Source organism: Schistocerca serialis, chromosome 11 (genome assembly GCF_023864345.2).
Source record: "Schistocerca serialis cubense isolate TAMUIC-IGC-003099 chromosome 11, iqSchSeri2.2, whole genome shotgun sequence".
Classification (NCBI taxonomy): Eukaryota; Metazoa; Arthropoda; class Insecta; order Orthoptera; family Acrididae; genus Schistocerca; species Schistocerca serialis.
Genome location: NC_064648.1, coordinates 153,803,057 through 153,824,330, shown reverse-complemented (window position 1 = coordinate 153,824,330; position 21,274 = coordinate 153,803,057). Strand labels below are relative to the sequence as shown.

At 42.5% G+C, this 21,274-nt stretch overlaps 1 protein-coding gene across 9 annotated transcripts in view; it reads right to left on the bottom strand.

Annotated features, from left to right (window-relative positions):
- Nucleotides 1-21,274, bottom strand: part of LOC126427016 (zinc finger protein 93-like) — a 325,645-nt gene that overhangs the window by 16,058 nt on the left and 288,313 nt on the right. For 7 of the 9 annotated variants that reach the window (XM_050089172.1, XM_050089171.1, XM_050089169.1 and 4 more), the window contains exon 5: nt 14,620-14,657. In XM_050089172.1, coding sequence (XP_049945129.1) covers nt 14,620-14,657 — 38 coding nt within the window. Of the gene's footprint in view, nt 1-10,384; nt 10,508-14,619; nt 14,658-21,274 lie in introns of all 9 variants that reach the window. The other 2 variants (XR_007576499.1, XR_007576500.1) reach the window with 2 other exon arrangements.

Genomic DNA, 21,274 nt, shown 5'->3' with positions numbered 1-21,274 from the left:
CACTGCTCCCAATGCCATTTGCACTTCCAGAAGTAGTTTCGTTACGCCTCACGATGGATCGTGTGAGGCACTGCCTTTGAATTTTCTTTTATTTCATCTATCATTGCAAACCTTTGTCCTTCCAAAGTTCACAGCGGTCATTCTGGAGAGCACAGAGGACGAGACAGCACAGCAATTTTGTTTTTTGTGCAACAGATATGCACCAACAGGGATGAATGTGCAGGTGCGTTACCGTGATGCAAGAGCCACGAATTGTCTCTCGACATTTCAGGCTATTTCCTCCTCACGTTTTCATGCAGGCGTCACAACACGTCCCAATAGTATCATCGATTACCAGTTTGTCCGTAAGGTACGATTTTGTGATGACCTGATCCTTCAAAGTCGAGGAAAACTATCAGTGTGGCTTTGATGTTTGACCTGACCTGATGAGTTTTTTATGATCTTGGAGAACCTTTCCTGACCCATGGTGACAATTGAACCTTGGTCCCAACATCACCCAAGTGTCATCACCAGTTATGATTCTCTTAAGGCACATCTTGTCCTCATTTGTGCAATCCAAAAGTTCTTCACAGATTGGAAGGCGAAGATCTTTTTGGTCTCGACTCGTGACTCGTGGGACAGACTTGGCGACAACATGAAGCATTCTGAGATGCTGTGCTAGGATTTCATTGCATGATCCACCTGGAATGTTACATTCTTCTGCAGTCTTTCAGAGAGTCAGTCTTTGATTGGAACGCACAATTTCGTTGACGTTTCTGACACGAGTGTCATCAGTAGATGTCGAAGGGTGTCCTGAACGAGTGTCAACTTTAACTTCTGTCAAGTTATTTTTAAACCGCGTCAACCATTTGTAACACCGAGCATGGCTTAAGCACTCATCACCACAGGTCTCCTGCATCATTTGGTGTGTCTCTGTAAAGGTTTTCTTGAGTTCCACACAAAATTTAATGCAGACGCATCGCTCCTCTAGTTCTACCATCTCGAAATTCGCAAACTGTGCGACACAATGTTCTACTCGACACAGCACTGAACAATTACCAAAGGACATACAACAATGAAACTTCTGGCAGTTACACACTAAACACAGGCGAGTACAGGGATGCCAACCACATTTCACTCCAACACACCGTTGGCCCGAAATTATGAATGTTCCAGAAGTTTTCGAACAGACCTCGTATGAAAAATACTTCTCAACACATGACATCATAAAAACTGAGATGTGTGAAAAGTTAGATTTTCTTAAAAAGGAGTCTGATACTTTAAAGAATTAGGAGGTGGTTAAGACTAAAATAATGTTTCACAAACAAGGCAGCTGAAGACACTTGAGGCAACAGCAAAAAGAAATAAACAGAGGAATAAAAACAGCCTGGAGTTCTTTTGGCAAATGAAACAGGATTTTCAAAACAATGATTCTTGTAGTAGCCACCAGAAAGATCGCGGGAGGCGCACATTGGCACGGCGCGTCACGGGCGGTAGTTGCCGCAAGTAGAGTCCCGTCCACCAGAGGGCACGCGAGAATTCGGACGCGGCCTCTGCCGGCGTAACAACAAGAACAACAACAACAACTCCGGCAGCACGGGCCGGGCCCAGCCAGTTATCATCGGGCATGCCTAGGACACAGTCCCGGTCTACGCTAAGTGAAGTGCGACGTAACGTGAACAGTGTTACTACAATTCTGATGCACTGTATTTGGTCAGAGTATAGGATGACCTTGATTACAAGACTCCTCCGCCCCTTTTTTTTCTAGAGGCCTTTTTTCAATCTATTTTTAAAATATTCTGACTAATCAAAATTAGAAAAATCAAGTAATGATTTTTGGAGGGTAACATTTCCACTCTTGAATGTTACCTTAGTTAAAGAAGCAGCATTAATGTTTGTACACAGTAACAGTATCCACACGTATATGACAACTTTCATTGGAAACTTGTTCTTGTACAGTTTGTAAGATGATACAATTTAGCACAAGTTCCTCCTGTGTTTCACTAAACCGCCAAATTTTAAGCGGAGTAATAGACTGTTGTAGTCGCTAGTTCATAGATTCTCGACTATCCCTCACACTGGCACTGTACGAGTCAAATGTCACGTTATTGTTCAAGCAATGTTGATACTGTATTGAGTGCTACAGTGTATCGGGAAATTACGAACCTGTTCGAAAATTTAAGACGACCCCTATACACTCTGTTACAGAATGTAAAAATGTTAACCTCGGCAGCAACAGCTAATCTGTGAATATACGATGACCCTGTATTTTTCGAATGACAAATTTGGGAAAAAGCCTCATCGCATAAGTACAGTATGTGAAAGGAAAATAAGTATATTCCCTTTGTTACTCAAGTGGTCTCCTTGGCGATATATACACAGTTGCCAATGTTTCTGGAGGACTTGGACACAAGCAGGGAAATTGTCAACAGTGATGCTCATAACGCTGCAGTCACTGTGACATCGATATCGGTGGATTCCGCCAACAACGGACATTGGCCAAAACAGCTGATCTTTCCTCATCAACATGCCACAATGTGTGCGGTTGCACTATAGCCAATCTTATCTCCCTACTGCACAGACTTCAGACAACAATTGGCGAATTTCAAATCAGTCTGTTTTCTTTGGTCAAATCGACTAACATTCTCATACATGAAATATGGAGTGTGAAAAACTGACAAGTTTAGTCCAAGAAAGAGTGAGTTTGTGGCATCCTGAGGATGAAAATATCATAACTGGAACATAGTTCAGAATCTATGGACTGAAATCACAGGTTTGTTGGAAACCTCAAATGGGTAAAAATCTTTATTGGAAATATTAGCCACAGATTGCAACTTCAAAAAATAATTAGTTCAAGTGACAATGGTGGGATATCTTATATGCTTATAGCTACTGTAGAGGATCTTTTTTGTTATGGGTTGTCTACAAATTATTATTACCACTTACTTGCCATTTTATGCCAGTAGGGTAATGATTCTGTTAATGTGAAGTGGTTTGCAAATGTAGTGTGTATTACCACTTTTAAGTGCTTTACATTTTCAGAGTATCTTATGCTACAATTTATGCTCGTCTTTCACTCGTGTGCTAAATGACAGTCTGAAGCTTAACTGACATACGTCTGTACAACTTTAAATAAATACAGAGAAATAGAGTGATTATAACTTGCTTTTCAAGGTCACCATGAATTATCTTGAGTATGTAACAGAATGTTTCTTCCATCATCTCCTACATTCATAAAACTTGTCTGCTCATTCCAATAACTGAGTAGAGGGTGTATGGTACTCACCACATAGTTTACAAGACAGGAAAGCTTATTCACATGCATCTGGCGTATTTTTAACAGCAGAAGCTGCTATGAACCACTCATATCCAAGCACAGGGGCATCGCGCTACAAACCCACCCTAAGAGGTTAAAATCTAAGTTACTTCATAAATGGGTTAGGTTCTGTTCTAACCTAACCTCCTCAACCCTGCCAAAAACTGACATAGGAGACTGAACACACTAAACCATGCTGTTGGCCGATGTTTTCGGATGACCTCTCTGGCAACATTGTCTGACTACCGTTGTTACTGCCACTGTGAACGCAGCCTATGCTCATCTGTCACAGTCCGCCGGATGTCTGTGATATCTTGATGAAGCTCTTCTTTCAGTCACCTTTTCACTCACAGAAACAAGAAAAAAACCGCAAGATGAGAGGTCGGGGGAATATGGTGGACATGGGATGGCAATAAGAGAATGTCTGGTAACAGATAAAGTCTGGGGTCTTGTACCGTCATGCAGTAAGAACCAGTCCCGAGCATGCCACAACTCAGGGTGGCGACATTGAATTGCTTGTCACAAAAGTTTCAAGACTTCAATGTAAAGAGCATGGTTCACTGTCAGGGTGTATACGTGGACAAGGAAAAAAAAATTCCCGGATTTCTCCTGGAATTCCCGGTTAAAAATACACTTTCTCCCGGGTGACAGTATATTTTCCCTTATCAATCGTTTGAATGGTTATGGATTTATACACGGGCGTACAATTTCCCAGCACAGAAAATGAAACTCAGGGAAAAAGACACATTTTGTAAATATTTTTGATGTGCAGCAACATGTACGCTGCGTATTTTCATATTACGAAAGTATACATTGGAATTCCATCAGACTCCACGTGTTACTTTCCGAATCATTGAAATCGAGATTTCGATGCGCTTTTGTAAGCCGTTCATAGCTCGTGTCACGTGATCTCACCAGCCGATGACAGTGGATAGTCAGAGCATAGGACACGTGATGTAGCCAGCCAACAGCAACATCACTATTAAGTAGCACGAACACACAAACAGGGAAAGTTAATAGTTTAAATTAATATACATAGTGTTGCTGCAATAAAAGAAAAGCTTTAACATATCATATTGGTCGCTAAGGTCAATAAGCTGCAAGAGAAGCTAAGCTTTTGCATATACTGATGATCTTTTTTGAGCGTGTTACACTTTAAGATACATCAGACAAATGTGCCAGTAAAATTTTTAATAATGACATAAATGAGAATGAGATTTTCACTGTGCAGCGGAGTGTGCGCTGATATGAAACTTCCTGGCAGATTAAAACTGTGTGCCGAACCGAGACTCGAACTCGGGACCTTTGCCTTTCGCAGGCAAGTGCTCTACCGACTGAGCTACCCGAGCACGACTCACGCCCCGTCCTCACAGCTTTACTTCTGCCAGTACCTCGTCTCCTACCTTCCAAACTTTACAGAAGCTCTCCTGCGAACCTTGCAGAACTAGCACTCCAGTCTGCAGTGGAGGGCCGAGTCAAACGCCTTCCGGAAGTCGAGGAATATGGCATCCGTCTGATACCCTTCATCCATGGTTCGCAAGAATGTAACATCGAATGAGTTTTTTGCTCACAGCCAGAGACAAAAGCCTTTTCATGTCTTTTAAGAATAGCCTAGAACTCCAAAAACTGGGAATCCTGTACCAGTGTAGAAAAATGTGTGCACAGGTCAGACTAGCCAGATAATATGGGATAGGTGTGTGGAGTACAAGTGTCACACAGATAAGCAACAGTTGTCTATGTCACTAAGGTGGAGCACTATCACTCCAGCAGACATACCACGAATTATTATAGCACCGACTTGTTGAAACTAGAAGTCTAGAATCGTATAAAAGTATCTGTAGAGGCCGAGCTACACGATGAGATGATAAATAAAGACAGCAGAAACTAAGGCTAAGTAAGGCTCGGGACAAGCCTCGGTGTGCTCAAAGCACAATGACAGCCTGTGGGAAGATCCGTTCGTACTATGCCAACTGGACACCTTAGTTCACACCACAGTGACGTGTCTCCCCTTCGGCAGTGTCCTGACCTCCGTGGTGGTGGCAAAGAAACTGAGGACCACAACTCGTGTCCCAACAGCGCACTTCCCCTCTGCTTCACCAGTGGAACTGACCACAGGTACAGCAGGCAAAAACTCTACAGTGCGAAGGAAGCAGCAAACAGGTCGGCATCCGGCAGAAGACAGATCACTCATTGGGACCGACTGAATATAGTAACTCAGCTCGTTGAAATATCGTACCATTTACAGACGGCACCAGTCTGATTACCTGAGAACATTTCATGATCATCTTCAGCTGGAAAAGCCTAAAATCACAGGCAACATTGTTATTAGTGCATAGTCTGCTTTTTAAGTCAAAAACAGACACAATGCAGTCACATGCTGCTTGTGGGAACATACGGGGACGAGGTGGGGAGAGGGTAACACGGCTAGGTGCAGTCAGGAGGTTAGACGAAGGGCGGGAAGGGGAGAGGTTGCCACTGTGGGAGGGGTGGGAAGGATAGTGGGTACGACATTCCTCATTTCAGGGCACGACAAGTAGTAGTCCAAACCCTGGCGGAGAATGTGATTCCTGGCTGGTATTTAGCCACAAGTGGGATGTTCCTCTGTGGCCAGACAGTGGACTTGGGGAGGTGGTGGGTGACTGGAGAGTTAAGGCACGGGAGATCTGTTTTCGTAAAAGGTCGGGAGGATAATTTGAGTCTGTGAAGGCCTCGGCCCCAGTGAGACTCTCAGTGTATCTCGAGAGGGACCGCTTGTCACAAAGGATGCAATGGCCTGCGAATGGCTAGACTGCACGGAGGGGACTCCTCGGTACAGAATTGTGGAGATGTCGAAATGGAGGTATTGCCGGTGGTCGGTAGGTTCGGTACGGACAGAGGTACCGATGTAGCCGTCTTTGAGATGGATGTCAACATCGAAAAGGTGGCTTGTCAGGTTGAGTAGGACCAGGTGAAGCGAATGAGGTGTCGAGTTTCTGGAGAGCAAAAGCCTTCAAAGTAAAAGCAATTGTGGGTGAGAATATAGTTGATCGTGGCGATTAAGAAGGAGGTTGTGGGTTTGGAATTCGTCAGGCATAGGGAAAGGTAATGTTCGATAGCGGTAAGGCCACGGGTGTTATGGATGTTAGTGTAAAGGGAGGTGGCATAGTAGTGATGAGCAGGGCACCATTTGGTAAAGGGACAGAAACTGTCATCATTCGTGACATCTTCACGATCTGAATCGAGGGTGAGGACACCCTATCCATATTCCTCTAGAAACTCAACACCTTCTTCCCCATTTGCTTCACTTGGTCCTACTCAATCCAATGAGCCACCTTCCTCTATGTTGACCTCCGCTTCACAGATGGCCAGATCAGTACCTCCATCCACGTAAAACCTACCAACCACCAGCAATACGTCCACTTTGACATCTGCCACCCGTTCCATACCGGGAAGTCCCTTCCGTACAGTCTAGCCACTCGTGGCTGTCACACCCGTTGTGACACGCAGTTCCTCTCGAAATACAACGAGGGTTTCACCGAGGCCTAGACTGTAATTACCCTCCCGACCACGTACGTAAATGGATCTCCCGCGCCTTATCCCTCCGGTCACCCACCACCTCCCAAAGTCCCACCGTCCGGTCACAGACGAGTGTTCCCCCCGTGACTCAGTACTAGACGGGATCGGAGCAACCGAATCACATTCTCCACCAGGGTTTCGACTACCTCTCATTGTGACCTGATACGAGGAATGTCCTACCCACTATCCTTCCCACCTCCGACAGTGGGATTCCGCCACTCACCGAACCTACAGAATATCCTCACCCATCTCGACACAACTCCTGCTGCAGCCCCTCGCCTCGTGGCTCACATCCCAGTAATAGACCTAGATGCAAAACCTGTCCCATCCCGTACATCCTTCCACCACCACCTACTTCAGTCCAGTTCGGTCACAAGCATCACCTATCCCATCAAAAGCAGTGCTACCTGTGAAACCAGTCACGTGATCTACAAGCTAAACTGCGACCACTGTGCTACATTTCATGTGGTCGTGACAACTAATGAGCTCTCTGTTCACACGAATGGTCACTGAAAACCTGTGGCCGAGAAGCTGCCGGACACAGCAGTCTTCATTTCAATGACTGCTTCACAAGCTGTGCCGTCTGGATGCTTCCCACAGACACCAGCTTTTCTGAATAGTGCAGGTGGGAACTCGCCCTGCAAGATACTCTACATTGCAGTAACTCTCCTGGCCTCAACCTTTATTCTTCATTGTTCTTGCCCTCTTGCCCCTTCCCTGTTCCCATTCCAACACTACACATTCCTGTAGTACACCAACCCACCCACAGTCTTTTTACCTCTCTCATTTTCCACTAACACCCCCCACCCCCGCCTTCTGTCTAACCTCCTGACTGCACCAAGCTGCCCCACCCTCTGTCCACCTCATCCCTGTATGTTCCCACAAGCAACACTTTACTATCTCCCACCCCTACCCTCTCATAGCTCCCCCTCCCCACACCAGCCTCTTCCTCACCCCCACCACCCGATTGCGTCTCCCATCATGTGCAGCTGCCCAAAGTGTGGCCTCAGCAGCCAGAGACTGTGGTCATGTGTGTGTGTGTGTGTGTGTGTGTGTGTGTGTGTGTGTGTGTGTGTGTGTGTGTGTGTGTGTCCTAGTATCTCCGACAAAGGCCTTTTTGGCCAAAAACTGATTTACTGACAGTCTTTTTGTTGTGCCTTCTGTGACTCAGCAACTCCGCTATATGGCGAATAGCAACTATCCTTTTCATAATATTGTTACATTCCATCCTAGATTTTGTTTCGTTGAATTCTGCATGACAGATAAATAAAAAGGAATTACCTTCACAAGCACAAAAATTCAAAGTGGAAAAAGAATGACTGGAAGATAAAATGAGAACAATTGAAAAACCAAACACGGTGATTAAAATGATGCGAGAAAGGAATAGATATTTTTAAAAAAACTGCATTTAATCCAATTAATTTAATAAAACTAATTACCAAAGTCATTTCAATAAGATTTAAAAATTAAAAATTTCAAAGGACCTGATGAGATTTGTACCTTCTTTTACCTTTTGCATGTGAAGCCAGCACCTTAATTATCATACTCGGATTTTTTTTTTTTTTTTTTAAGCTGCAGAGAATTATGGGGAAAAAAACGCTGAGTACTGGCAAATGGTGGCCCGCCACTTGAATAGCAGCAGAGTGTGATGTACAGGACCTTAAGCTACAACACTGTATAGACAATTTCAAAAAGTTGATTCCACTGGGAACCTCTCCTTGTTAGTCTCTAGGCCCAAGCGCATTTGTCAGATTCACTGTTTGCTCTCCAAAGGTTTGTCGAACAAGCGTGCAGAAGTACCAAGAGAGTTTGTCACAGTTAACCTCACTATTGAAGCTGCCTCCACACTGTGCACATCGTGCCACAAAGTATTCTGACACTAGTGGGAATGGCTGCCGATGTATACAAAGCATTCACTGCACTGACTTAAGCACTGTGTACAGGGAAGAAAAAGAATAGATGCTGGTCCAAGGAAACACTGAAAATGTGGGATTAATATATCCTTGAAAATTTGCTAAAGGATATATTACACCCAGAACCTGATAATTATATCAACTTTCTCTAAATGAACAATCAAACTTGTAATAACGTCTTAGAATTACTTCATGTATCAAAACATATTGTAATCGGATAGATACAAAAAAATCTCCTCACCAGGTGGCAGCACGAGAATACATTTATAAAGTAGTTAATTTTGCAAGCTTTCAGAACCAGTGGCTGCTCCTGGCAGAAAGATTGAGAGGGGAGGAAGAGGAGTGAAGGAAAATGACTGGTGAGGTTTAGGAAAAGGGGCAGATTTCAGAAAAGTCGTCCAGAACCTCGGGTCAGGAGAGACTTACCGGATGGGATGAGAAGGAAAGAATGATTGTTGAGGGACTGTGACATTGAAAAGTTATGCAAAAATTTCTTCCAACTTCTCAACAAATATCTACAACTTTCAAATATTGGCAACCGGAGCAGATTTTGAACAATGAGTGACATTGTTACTGAAACATCAGAAGCAATAAATAAAGCATTATTTTGTTGCGTTCCCCCTTGTATGTTGGGTACAGAGTTACTTTCTTCTCCCCCCCCCCCCCCCCTCCCCCTTAACGTCTTCCTGTGTAATATTTGGATGGAAAAGACACAACACCTCCATTATTTTAATAATGGCCTGTGAGCTTTACATTTTGACCATGTAAAGCTTTAATTTTAGTTTCTACAATTCTGCAAACTAAAACTAGAGAGAGATAAATGTCAACAAAAATTTGTTTTCACTCAAAATGCACTGAAAAACATCCAACATTTGTATGGTTTGTCATCTCGAAATCTGGCAAGAGACTGGGTTTTGCTTGACAAACTTAAGTTTGAGTGAAACTTATTTTCACTTCAGCCGTCAATCAAAATCCTTTCAAACACAGTGTACACTTGTTAAACACATCAAACACCGCAGCACATTAACAAATAATTTTACAAACACGTGAAGTTTGACAAATTATTTGATAGTCTACGGGGGCCTTTTCTGCCGACTCCTATCTTTCTTATGTCTACTGTTGACCTCATAACAGATGGATCCCCCTCACATCATTCCGGAGCCTGAGTGACCTGTCCTTCCTTTTTTTACTATCCCTCTCTCTTAATTGCACAGAGAACTATCAGCTTCAAAACCTAGGACCTAGGATTAGTGGCTTACATCTCTCAATCAGCAGTACTGGAACTGCCCCCCCCCCCCCCCCCCCACATCGGAGGGAAGTAAGTACTGACCACCCGTTCTATCTGTTACTCATTTCATCAGTAACCCCCAATTCTTTGAAGAATCAAACTCCCATCTATAAAACAACTTCAATGACTGATTAGTGTACAAATGAGTTAATGTGTTACATACAGGGTGATTCAGGAGGAATGTCATAATTTGTGTAGTGAATCTACATGTGAAAATAAAGCGAAAAATTATTACGAAAAAGTGTCCAATTTTCAATTGTTACGGAACTGGAGTGGGTTGAAGATCACACACATCCGTGAAAGGAAATGAAGACTCAGGTGAATATTACTTACCCAAATGCTGTGTAGGTGCTGTGGTGGACAAAATAATGGCAGGACAGCCGACTGATCCATCCCAGAAAAGGTGTCGTGGTTCTCCAACAGATGGCAGCACTCTGATGTCACACGAGGCAACTGCTGCAAGCGTACCCAGTGTACAATTGTGGGTCATATCCGTGAGCAGCCTCGAGGCTGTGTGGTTTTCATGTTTAATTGAACAAGTCCACTGTATCTGTGAATATTGACGTGTCATATACGTTCACCTGTGCAAAATAAGCAGTGTTGTTTGTGTACATATTCTGGAACGGCAGTGCTCTTGCGACCGTGACAGAACACCAGAAATGTTTCCCTGATCGACAAACTACCTGTGCCGGGGTACTTCCCAGGATTTTTCACACATTACATGAAACCGGAACACTACACAATGTACACGTAACATCAGAATGTGAGGCCGTCCAGTCACCTGAGGAAAAGTAAACTACTATTGCAATGGTACAATGGAGTCCCACCACCACTACATGGCACATTAGCCATCAACTCATTATTTCACAAATGCAAGTGTGGCGTACATTATATCCCGAGAGCTTGTGCCAATTCCGTGTGCAGCCCGTGCAACGTCTGCATCCGTGTAGCTCACTAACCAGACAACAATTTTGTGAACGATTGGCTGTACACAGAGATGTCGTGCAACACACTTTTATTTACAGATGAAGCTACATTTACACTCATTGGTTTCACAAACACCAGCAATTTTCATACACGGGTGACGGAGAACCCAGATGGCATTAGGGAAACAAGATTCCAATATCTGGTATGTTGCGACTGATGACTTGGCGACAGGACCCGTGTTCCTGCCAAATCGCACGACAGCTGCAGCATACGCACATATCCCGAGACAAGAACTACCTGCACTTTTGGGAGATGACATTAGAGCAACGATGGTAAATGTACCTGCAACATGACAGATCACCAATTCCATGTACCAGACACATATCCCAGTATCTGAACAACACATCTGCTCATTGGTGCATTGGCTGTGACGGACTCATTAACTGGCCTGCCATATCGCCCAACATAAACCTATTAGACTTTTGTTTCCGGTGATGGTTAAAGGGGTATATGCATGCTACAAAGGTGGATATACATGAAGAACTCGTCGCTCACATCACTGACACTGTTGCTCACATTACACTCCATTCTACTCCACCAACACACCCACAATTCTGCTTTTCCACTTCCCCACCCTCCGACTGCACCTAGCTGCCCTACCCTCTCCCCTCCACGTCCTGGATGCTCCCACAAGCAGGACTTTACTGTTCCCCACCCCTACCCTGCTCTCCCTCCCCCACCACACCCCAGTCTTCTCCTTACTCCCACCACCCAGGTCGCTTGCACAGTTGCTCGCAGTCTGGCTCCCGCAGCCAGAGACAATGGTCATGTGTGTGAGCTGTATTTACATGAATGTGTGTGTGTGTGTGTGTATTGTCTATTTCAGAAGAATGCTTCTCAACATAGTGCTTACATGTTTAGCAGTCTTTTTGCTGCGCCTGTCATTCTTTTCACAATATTATCTTTATTCCAACCTGGAATTTCCATTGTTTAATATAAGACGTGTTTTAGTAAATGGCATTAATCACTAATAAAACAAAATTACTCTTGTTTCTGAACATGATCTGTGGAAAAAATACGAGGGCCGTTCAGAAAGTAACCTCCGGTTGATTTAAAAAAATACACCAAGTTAAATAAAAATATTTTAATATATACATCTTACAACTACATCTTTCCACTATTTTTCTACATAGTCTCCATAGCGATTGAGGCACTTATTGTATCTCTTCACAAGCTTTGAAATTCCTTCTGCATAAAAATCACCCGCTTGTGCCTCGAGCCAGCCTGTGACCGCATCTTTGAGCTCTTCGTCGTCATCAAACCGCTGTGACCCGAGCCATTTCTTCAAATGCATGAAGAGGTGATAATCACTTGGCGCCAGGTCTGGGCTGTAAGGTGGATGGTTGATAACGTCCCACTTGAAGGACTCAAGAAGGCCCGTTGTTCTGCGAGCAGAGTGAGGACGGGCGTTATCGTGCAAAAAAACAATACCGGAAGTCAGCATACCACGGCGTTTGTTCTGTATAGCCCGTCGTAACTTTTTTATTCTTTCACAGTACACGTCTTGATTAATGGTCGTACCACGTTCCATGAATTCAACCAACAACACCCCTATGGCATCCCAAAACACCGTTGCCATCAGTTTTCTGGCAGAAAAATCTTGCGAGGCTTTTCTTGGTTTGGTAGGCGAATTTGAATGTGCCCACATCTTTGATTGTTCTTTTGTCTCAGGGTTCACGTACATAATCCAGGTTTCGTCACCGGTCACGATTCTGTTTAACAATGGTTCTCCTTCGTCCTCATAACGTGACAGAAAGTCTAATGCAGAGGCCATTCTTTGAGTTTTGTGGTGGTCGGTAAGAATTTTGGGCACCCATCGTGCACAGAACTTACGGTAACCCAATCTTGCTGTCACTATCTCGTACAAGAGAGTCTTAGAAATCTGTGGAAAACCAGTAGACAACTCCGACATTGAGAAACGTCGATTTTCACGAACTTTTGCATCAACTGTCTGAACGAGTTCGTCAGTCACCAATGATGGTCTACCACTCCTCTCTTCATCATGAACGTTTTCTCGTCCACTTTTAAATAAACGTACCCATTCACGGACAACTCCTTCACTCATAACTCTTGGTCCGTACACGGCACAAAGCTCACGATGAATAGCTGCTGCAGAATATCCTTTGGCTGTAAAAAACCTTATGACAGCACGCACTTCACATTTGGCGGGGTTTTTCTATTGCAGCACACATTTCAAACTGCCACAAAAACTAAACTAGCGCAGGTACGACGTTCACTCGACCACGGCTTGATGCCGACTGACCTGTTGAGTGCGTGAACGCACAGATGGCGTCGCTACTCCCCCCACAACCCGCACTGTGACCAATCGGAGGTTACTTTCTGAACCGCCCTCGTACTTATATTACTATCATGTTGTTAAAATGAAAACCATGCAGAAAAATGGATATATATCAAAATAGATGGTAAATTTGGTAAAGAAAGTTCAGGTAGACTGTAAATAATTTAGGAGTAAAGGACGCTACACACCGAATAGTACAAGCATTGAGTTGTCCACACTGTATACCTGTGCAGGTACGTCGAGCCAGTTGAACACGTATTGCCGACACTGCAGTTCAGCAGATGGATTCAGACGAGTTGTGTTAGGTGGGATGGCTAAAAGAGAGAAGGAGGCAGGGAGGAGTAGCCAGCAGCTGGAGGCAACCACTGGGCAGAATAGGAATGCCAGACACAGGCACCGGAGCCGCCGAGTTCACGTAGCACCCGATGGTGAGTACGTGAAGGGAACGGAGGGTAGGCGATCGGACGGACGACGGGTTAGCGGTGATCGAGGCCAGGAGAATTACGGGAGCAAAGGACGCATTGTGTAATTCAGGAAAGGTGGTACTGGAGAGAGGATCCAGATGACACAGTCTGCAAAGCAGCCATCGAACTCGAGCACTCTGTGCTCAGTAGCATGTTCTGCCACAGGCTGATAAGTTTTTGACTGTGACCATTCATTTTGGAGGACAATTAGCTAGCGATTGTACCCATGCAGAGTGCTGTGTAGAAACGGCAGCATAGTTATAGTCGGTATATGACGTGGCTGCTTTCACAAGCGGCCTGTCTCTGGTAGGATAGGATAAGCCTTGGACAGAGCTAGAATAGAATGTGTCAGGTGGGTGAATCGGGCAGGTCTTACGTGTGGGCCGTCCACAGGGAAATGACCCATGTGGCAAGTGGTTAGTAGTGGAAGTGGCACAGAGAGAGATCGAGATGTCGTGTAGATTGGTTGGGCAGTGGAATATCACTTTAGGAGGAGTGGGAAGGATTACATGTAGGATGTCCCTAATTTCCAGGCACAATGATAAACACAGACACCGTTCAGTTGCGCCCGTCTCCGGGTGGTACTGGGCAATGAGGGAGAGGGAGGGGGGGGGGGGGGGACTTCCTTTGCAGATGGTTGTCTTCAGCATATAGGGCAAGGATTCATCTCAAAACTAGCAACTTTTCATTCTTTCCCGTGTGCCTGTTGACAAGTCTCTGCTTCTGCTATTCAGTGAGCGGTCTCCTTTGCTCCGAAACTATTTACTGGTAAATTTAATTTTTATTTTATGTCCAACCAGAAGGTGTCAAAAACTTACTCGATATTCCCAGGTGGTTGAGTAACTGATGATGTTTCCTGCAACAGTTGAAACTGACATTAGGCACCTCCTGCGACAATACTGTTACTTAAAAGTGACATCAAAAATCATTGTAGTTGTCTATTTGTAAAAACAAAGCGATTAAATATAACAAATTACCAAATATTAATACAATTTCTTAGAGCTTCGTGTTATTTTCAGTCAGAATTGCCAATTTCCTTTTGTAAATAAGTGGTTGATGTCTATAACAATACACAAAATAATTAAAATAAAACTATTACTAGAACAATTATATAATATGAAGGCATCAGAGGTGAAATACCTGTCATGTCATTATATTCAAAACACGATGTCTAACTCTTGCTCGCTACCCTAACTGTGTCCATCCATGTACCATCTGCCACTGAAACAAGAAACCCTGCATTCTGCACACAATTCAATGCCCTGCTGCTTTTACGAAGAAACTGAAGCATTTCTATAAGTCACCGACTTACATTTCCTCAGAAATTAAGATGTAGGACCAGTTGTGCTCTGTCAAATTGAAGCATTTGCTCCCATATTCTCCCCTTTACTTGTGTTTCTCTTTTGATTTCTCAGTCACGTCATGCTCTTTTCCCCTCTCTTCATCAATTGTGTCTTCCCCCTCTACTGTTGTGTCCACTGTTGCTAGTGCTCATACTTAAAATCTGCCTTCTTGTAACTTGTCTTTACTGTTGCACTTCTCATGAATGAATGTGAACTGTGTTTATTTTTCTCTTTTAGTGCTGTAGTAATAACTCAACATTTCATAGTGTTTATATTAGAAGTAGCTTATAACATGCTTACTAGATTAAATGTAAAGAAAAATATGTGAAATGCCTGGTTAGCTGTAAGAAGGACCTGATTGTCCTTATCCTACCACGTTAAATAAACTAATAAATAAATGAATAAAAATTGCTAACCATAAAAAAGATGCTCTAACAATTTAAAAAACTATACACTATTGTAAAAACACAGGACTTGTGACCTTCTACAAAAAACACAGAATATGTGCAATACAAACATGGTGGAGGAACTCATGTGAATACAAGGTTTGGGGGAGGGGGGAAAAAACTGCTTGATAAACAAGAAAACAAACAGGATTAGTGTGCAGGTTATTACAGAAGACAGGTAACAGAAGAACAAATCTCCTACAATGCAAAGATTAGGCACTACACCACGACTTACGCCAGAAACACTTTATACTGTATGAGAAAGGAGAAATAGAAGAACTAGAGAAGAAGGGACGAAAAATATTACAGAAGCTCTTCAGACAACAAAAACTAAATAATGATTGTGGAAGAGGAGGAAATATGATTATCTACATAAACAGATGGACAAGCTCATAAACATTTTACACAAGAAAAGACTGAAGTTTTATGTGCCCCTCTTTAGAATGAGCACACGAAATGGGACTAAGAATAAGAAAGGACATGGAGGAAGTTGGGATTAATCAGAAAGAGGTCTGGGGGAAAGAAAAAAAAATTAAATGAAGGTTGACAAATTCAAGGAATTCCATAAAAAAAAAAACAAGGGCCAAGATCTGCTACATGACACTATCAATAGAAGCTAATCCTGTCATTAGATCATAAATTTAACATACTGGCATACATAGATGACAGTGGAAAAAATCAACAAGAGATTAATTCACTTACTGCAAAATTGTATAACAACTTATTGGCGCAGTAAAATCAAATACTCCATTGTCTCACAGCAAACTAACCATACCGTTAAAACTGAAGCAGATAAGTTCACTTATCTGGGAACCTTGCTAACTATAGACAAAAGCATCACAGAATAAAAAGCAAACTTATTTCAATAAAATCAAAGATTCCCTTACACAAAACTCTTTTCATACCTGTCCCGGCATAAGCTGGTGAGACACGAACATTAACAAAATCAGAAGAAGCAAAATGTAAACACTGAGGATTGGAGAATGTAAACAAACAAAGGACTGTATGGATAACCAAACATTCTGTCCAAAAATAAGCTAGGAAATTTCAACGGACTGGACATGCGCTGTGAGCTACAGACGAAGGGAAAAATCTACGAAGTGCGTACAGAATATCCTCAAGGAAGAGGACCACTTGGAAGACCAAGGCTATACTACTTCGATAAGATCAGAGGAGATATGAAAATCTCACACGTGATGAATTGGAAAATTAAATGCTGAGACAGAACTATCTGTCTGTGATGTCAGCAGCAAAGAGCTTGTGGAGCTTGCTAATAATAAGTAATCCTATCACCCATTTATACAGACACGAGCAGTGAAGGGAGGGCGACGGAGAGTAATGGGGTGATGCGGGCAGTGACGAAAAGGAATAGGCTGCATGGCTGGGGAAGGGGCCCGTTTGTGCTCTGCTGTAATGTTACTTAATGTACATTCAAGTAAATCATCACATGCACCATTTTATAGACCTCGTCTCATGCAGGTGATTGGAACATCCCAACTTGTTGCGCAAGAGAGTACCGTATTTACTCGAATCTAAGCCGCACTCAAATCTAAGCCACACCTGAAAAATGAGACTCGAAATCGACGGAGGGGGGAGGAGGGGGGGATCCCGAATCTAAGCCGCACCTGAAATTTGAGACTCAAAATTCAAGGGGAGAGAAGTTTTAGGCCGCACCTCCAAATCGAAACAAAGTTGGTCCATTGTAATATGAGACACAATTTAGGTTGAATGAATGACGATACAGCTACAGTACTTTGGTTCGAGTCGTAAGGTTAGCAGTTAAGGTTTACCAGATAACCACTGCTATGCGCCCGTCTGTATTTATACGGGTACCCTTCCTTTTTCACGTGCTACGCCTGGTTTGAATTGATTGCTTATTTTTCTTTGATCTGATAAGTGCCGTTCTCTTTGTTATAGGTGTTTACGTCACTCTAAGCTGAAAATGCATTACTGTACTGTGTCATGCATTGTTTGTCGCACTCTGATAATGAGTGTTTACGGCCTGTCGCCGCTCGCAGCATGGCTTGCTATTGTGCACTCTACTGCCGCTTACAATTAAAAAAGAGAGAGAGAGAGAGAGAGAGAGAGAGAGAGAGAGAGAGAGAGATATCGTCTCATTAGCGAAACAATGGCAAGAGACTGCTATTTGTTGTCACTTACACTGCTGCTTTCTTTGATAATGATCAACAAGAAACAAATAATAGACTGCGTATGATAGAAGATGTTCTGAACGAGAGTTTAGCGAAAAATTTTCTCCGTTTGAAAATCTCTGCAGACACCTAGACACCTCTTTAGTACATTACATTCTGCACAGAAATTAGAGTCATCTTAGGTTTAAAAATCTAGTCAATTGCCGTGCTTCATTTCTGACTGTATCACTATTAGGCATAAGAATAATACGAAGATAATCATGACAAGATATGTATATTCTTCCGCGTTTGCTGTTGTCTCACTCTAGTTTTGTAGTTTATTAGGCAAACAGAATTTAAATGAGATAGCAACAAACATGAAACAATACATGGCAAAATGTTTATACTCGTATTATTCTTATGGTGCACTGCATGTGGTTCACAATTCAAAAGTTCCTATTAGCGACCATCTTTTCTCACAGGTAGGAAAAAATTCAGAACGTAGAATTGGCCATATTGACAAACATCCCTAACAGTCTTGCCAGTCGGATTTTTGTAGTACATTGAAATGCCGATACATTCGAAGATGAACAATACGGAATTTGTATTTACTTCATTGGCTAAAGTACGAAAATGCAGTGGTCGAAACTGGGCGGAGAAAAAAGCTCGTCTTCCACCCCCCCCCTTTTTTTTTAATTTACTGACGCAGAGGTTCTGGCGCCAGTATTTATCTTTGTGCCTGCAAAGCATGCCTGTGTAGTGCTACATATATTTGACGGCAGAAGTTAGTAGTGGCGGCACCTACCAACATTTTCCACAACTTCCGCTTACTTTGCACTAGATTTTAAGCCGCAGGCGATTTTTTTTGTTACGAAAACCGGAAAAAAAGTGCGGCTTAGATTCGAGTAAATACGGTAAGCCACTATGTTCATAACAATAACAATAATAAAGTTGTTAAATAATATTTGTATGTGGTTTTATTGTGGAAAAGAGGTGCCCAGCCACACATCTAAAAGCAGCCGTGGTCTGCTAGGATAAAGATTATCCCCTCAAGAGAAATTTATGCCCTTCAATGGAATGGAAAAGAAGACAATTGTTGTAACTCTGCATGTGATTAAAAAGTAAGGGGAATTTTTGTTTTTCTTAAAGAATCTTTATTTATCCATCAATATCAACTTCATTCTCTTCAAAGCAATCCCTCTCTAATACAACACACTTGTGCCTGTTCTTTTCCCAATCTTGGAAGCACTTCGGGAACTCACTTTTTGTTATGGCATCCAGCTCCTTCAACAATTCTGTTTTTATCTCATCAATGGTGGCAAAACACTGTCCTTTTATACTTCTCTTCAGCCTCAGGACTACAAAGTGGTCACAAGGAACCACGTCCGGTGAATATGGTTGCTGAAGAGACAACATAAAACTTTTTCTTTTTTCTTTTCTTTTCTTTTCTTTTTTTTTTTTTTGTAAAAAATCATGAACGAGCATTGAGGTGTGAGCAGGTGCATTATCATGATGCAATTTCCCAATTTCCAGCAGTGGTTTTGCCACAATTCTGGCCATTTTCTTCACATTGCTTTGTGCAAGCGGTGAATAACTTCAGGTAATATTCCTTATTGACCGTACGACCATAAGGCAAGCACTCATGACGTGCTATCCCATGTAATCAAAGACAACAGTGAGAATAACATTTAACCCCCCCCCCCAGTCTTGGCTCCGCAGGTAGTTTTCACTGGGACAATTGGGCCTCAGTTTTGACATCACACCAATATAACAGTGTTTCCTCACTTGTTGTAACCTTCTTTAGAAGTTCTGGATCATTGTCGACTTCATTCAACAATTCCTGAGTAATGTCTATGGAATGTCATTTGTAGTTGAAATTTAACAGGTTTAGAACAAACTTTGCTGCTACAAGTTTCATGTGCAAACATCTGAAAAAACTGCTTGGCAGGAGTCACAGGATATATGCCGACTTCACCTCTCTGATGGTGATTCTGCAATTTTCCACAAGCATTTTCTTTACTTCCTCCACAGTGCAGTCAGTAACTGATGTGCTAAGGCATCCCGGGTGTTTGTCATCATCATCTTCTCGACCCCCTCTGAAATCTTTATACCACTCGTAAACTCTTGTCATGCTCATAGTTGATCTGCCAAAAGCCACAGTCAATATTTTGAATGTGGTACTGCACTACATTCCATTTTTCATGCAAAATTTAATGCAAATTCTTTGCTCCGTCTTTTTCAAAAGTAAACATTCACCGAGCACTAGGAAACATGCATTCGACTGTCAACAACAAATGTCATATTCAAAACAGGTGAAAATGCGAACATACCTCAGGAGCATGTGTACCAACAAGATAAAAGAAATTTGAAAATCGGATGTCTGAAGCCAGTGAAATTAAAAAATTCCCATTACTTTTTGATCACATCTCGTATGCCAGTTTATTATCATCATTTTTTTTTTAATAAAAAACTTCATCCCTGTGGTCGCTTTCAAATTTGTAACTGACAATAAGTAAGTTTATGATGCCAGACAAATAAATGTGGAAATTTACTGAATTTGCTCTTTCTTTGAAGTCCAACACTTTCAATTTATGTCTGTGGAGCACAACCTGCAGTACTAGTATAAAATATATATATAAAGCACACACACACAAATGTGGATGCATGTGTGTGTGTGCGCGCTGGTGTATAATTGTCCTTTTCCCCCCTAAGATAAGTCTTTCCGCCCCCGGGATTGGAATGACTCCTTACCCTCTCCCTTAAAACCCACATCCTTTCGTCTTTCCCTCTCCTTCCCTCTTTCCTGATGAAGCAACCGTTGGTTGCGAAAGCTTGAATTTTGTGTGTATGTTTGTGTGTCTATCGACCTGCCAGCACTTTCGTTTGGTAAGTCACATCATCTTTGTTTTTAGATATATTTTTCCCACGTGGAATGTTCCCCCCCCCCCCCCCCCCCCCCTCTCTCTCTCTCTCTCTCTCTCTCTCTCTCTCTCTCTATATATATATATATATATATATATATATATATATATATATATATATATATATATATATATATATATATAAAAAAACAAAGATGAGGTGACTTACCGAACGAAAGCGCTGGCAGGTCGATAGACACACAAACAAACACAAACATACACACAAAATTCAAGCTTTCGCAACACACTGTTGCCTCATCAGGAAAGAGGGAAGGAGAGGGGAAGACGAAAGGAAGTGGGTTTCAAGGGAGAGGGTAAGGAGTCATTCCAATCCCGGGAGCGGAAAGACTTACCTTTGGGGGAAAAAAGGACAGGTATACACTTGCACACACGCACATATCCATCCACACATACAGACACAAGCAGACACATATATATATATATATATATATATATATATATATATATATATATATAAAAAAAAACAAAGATGAGGTGACTTACCGAACAAAAGCGCTGGCAGGTCGATAGATACACATAAACATACACACAAAATTCAAGCTTTCGCAACAAACTGTTGCCTCATCAGGAAAGAGGGAAGGAGAGGGAAAGACGAAAGGATGTGGGTTTTAAG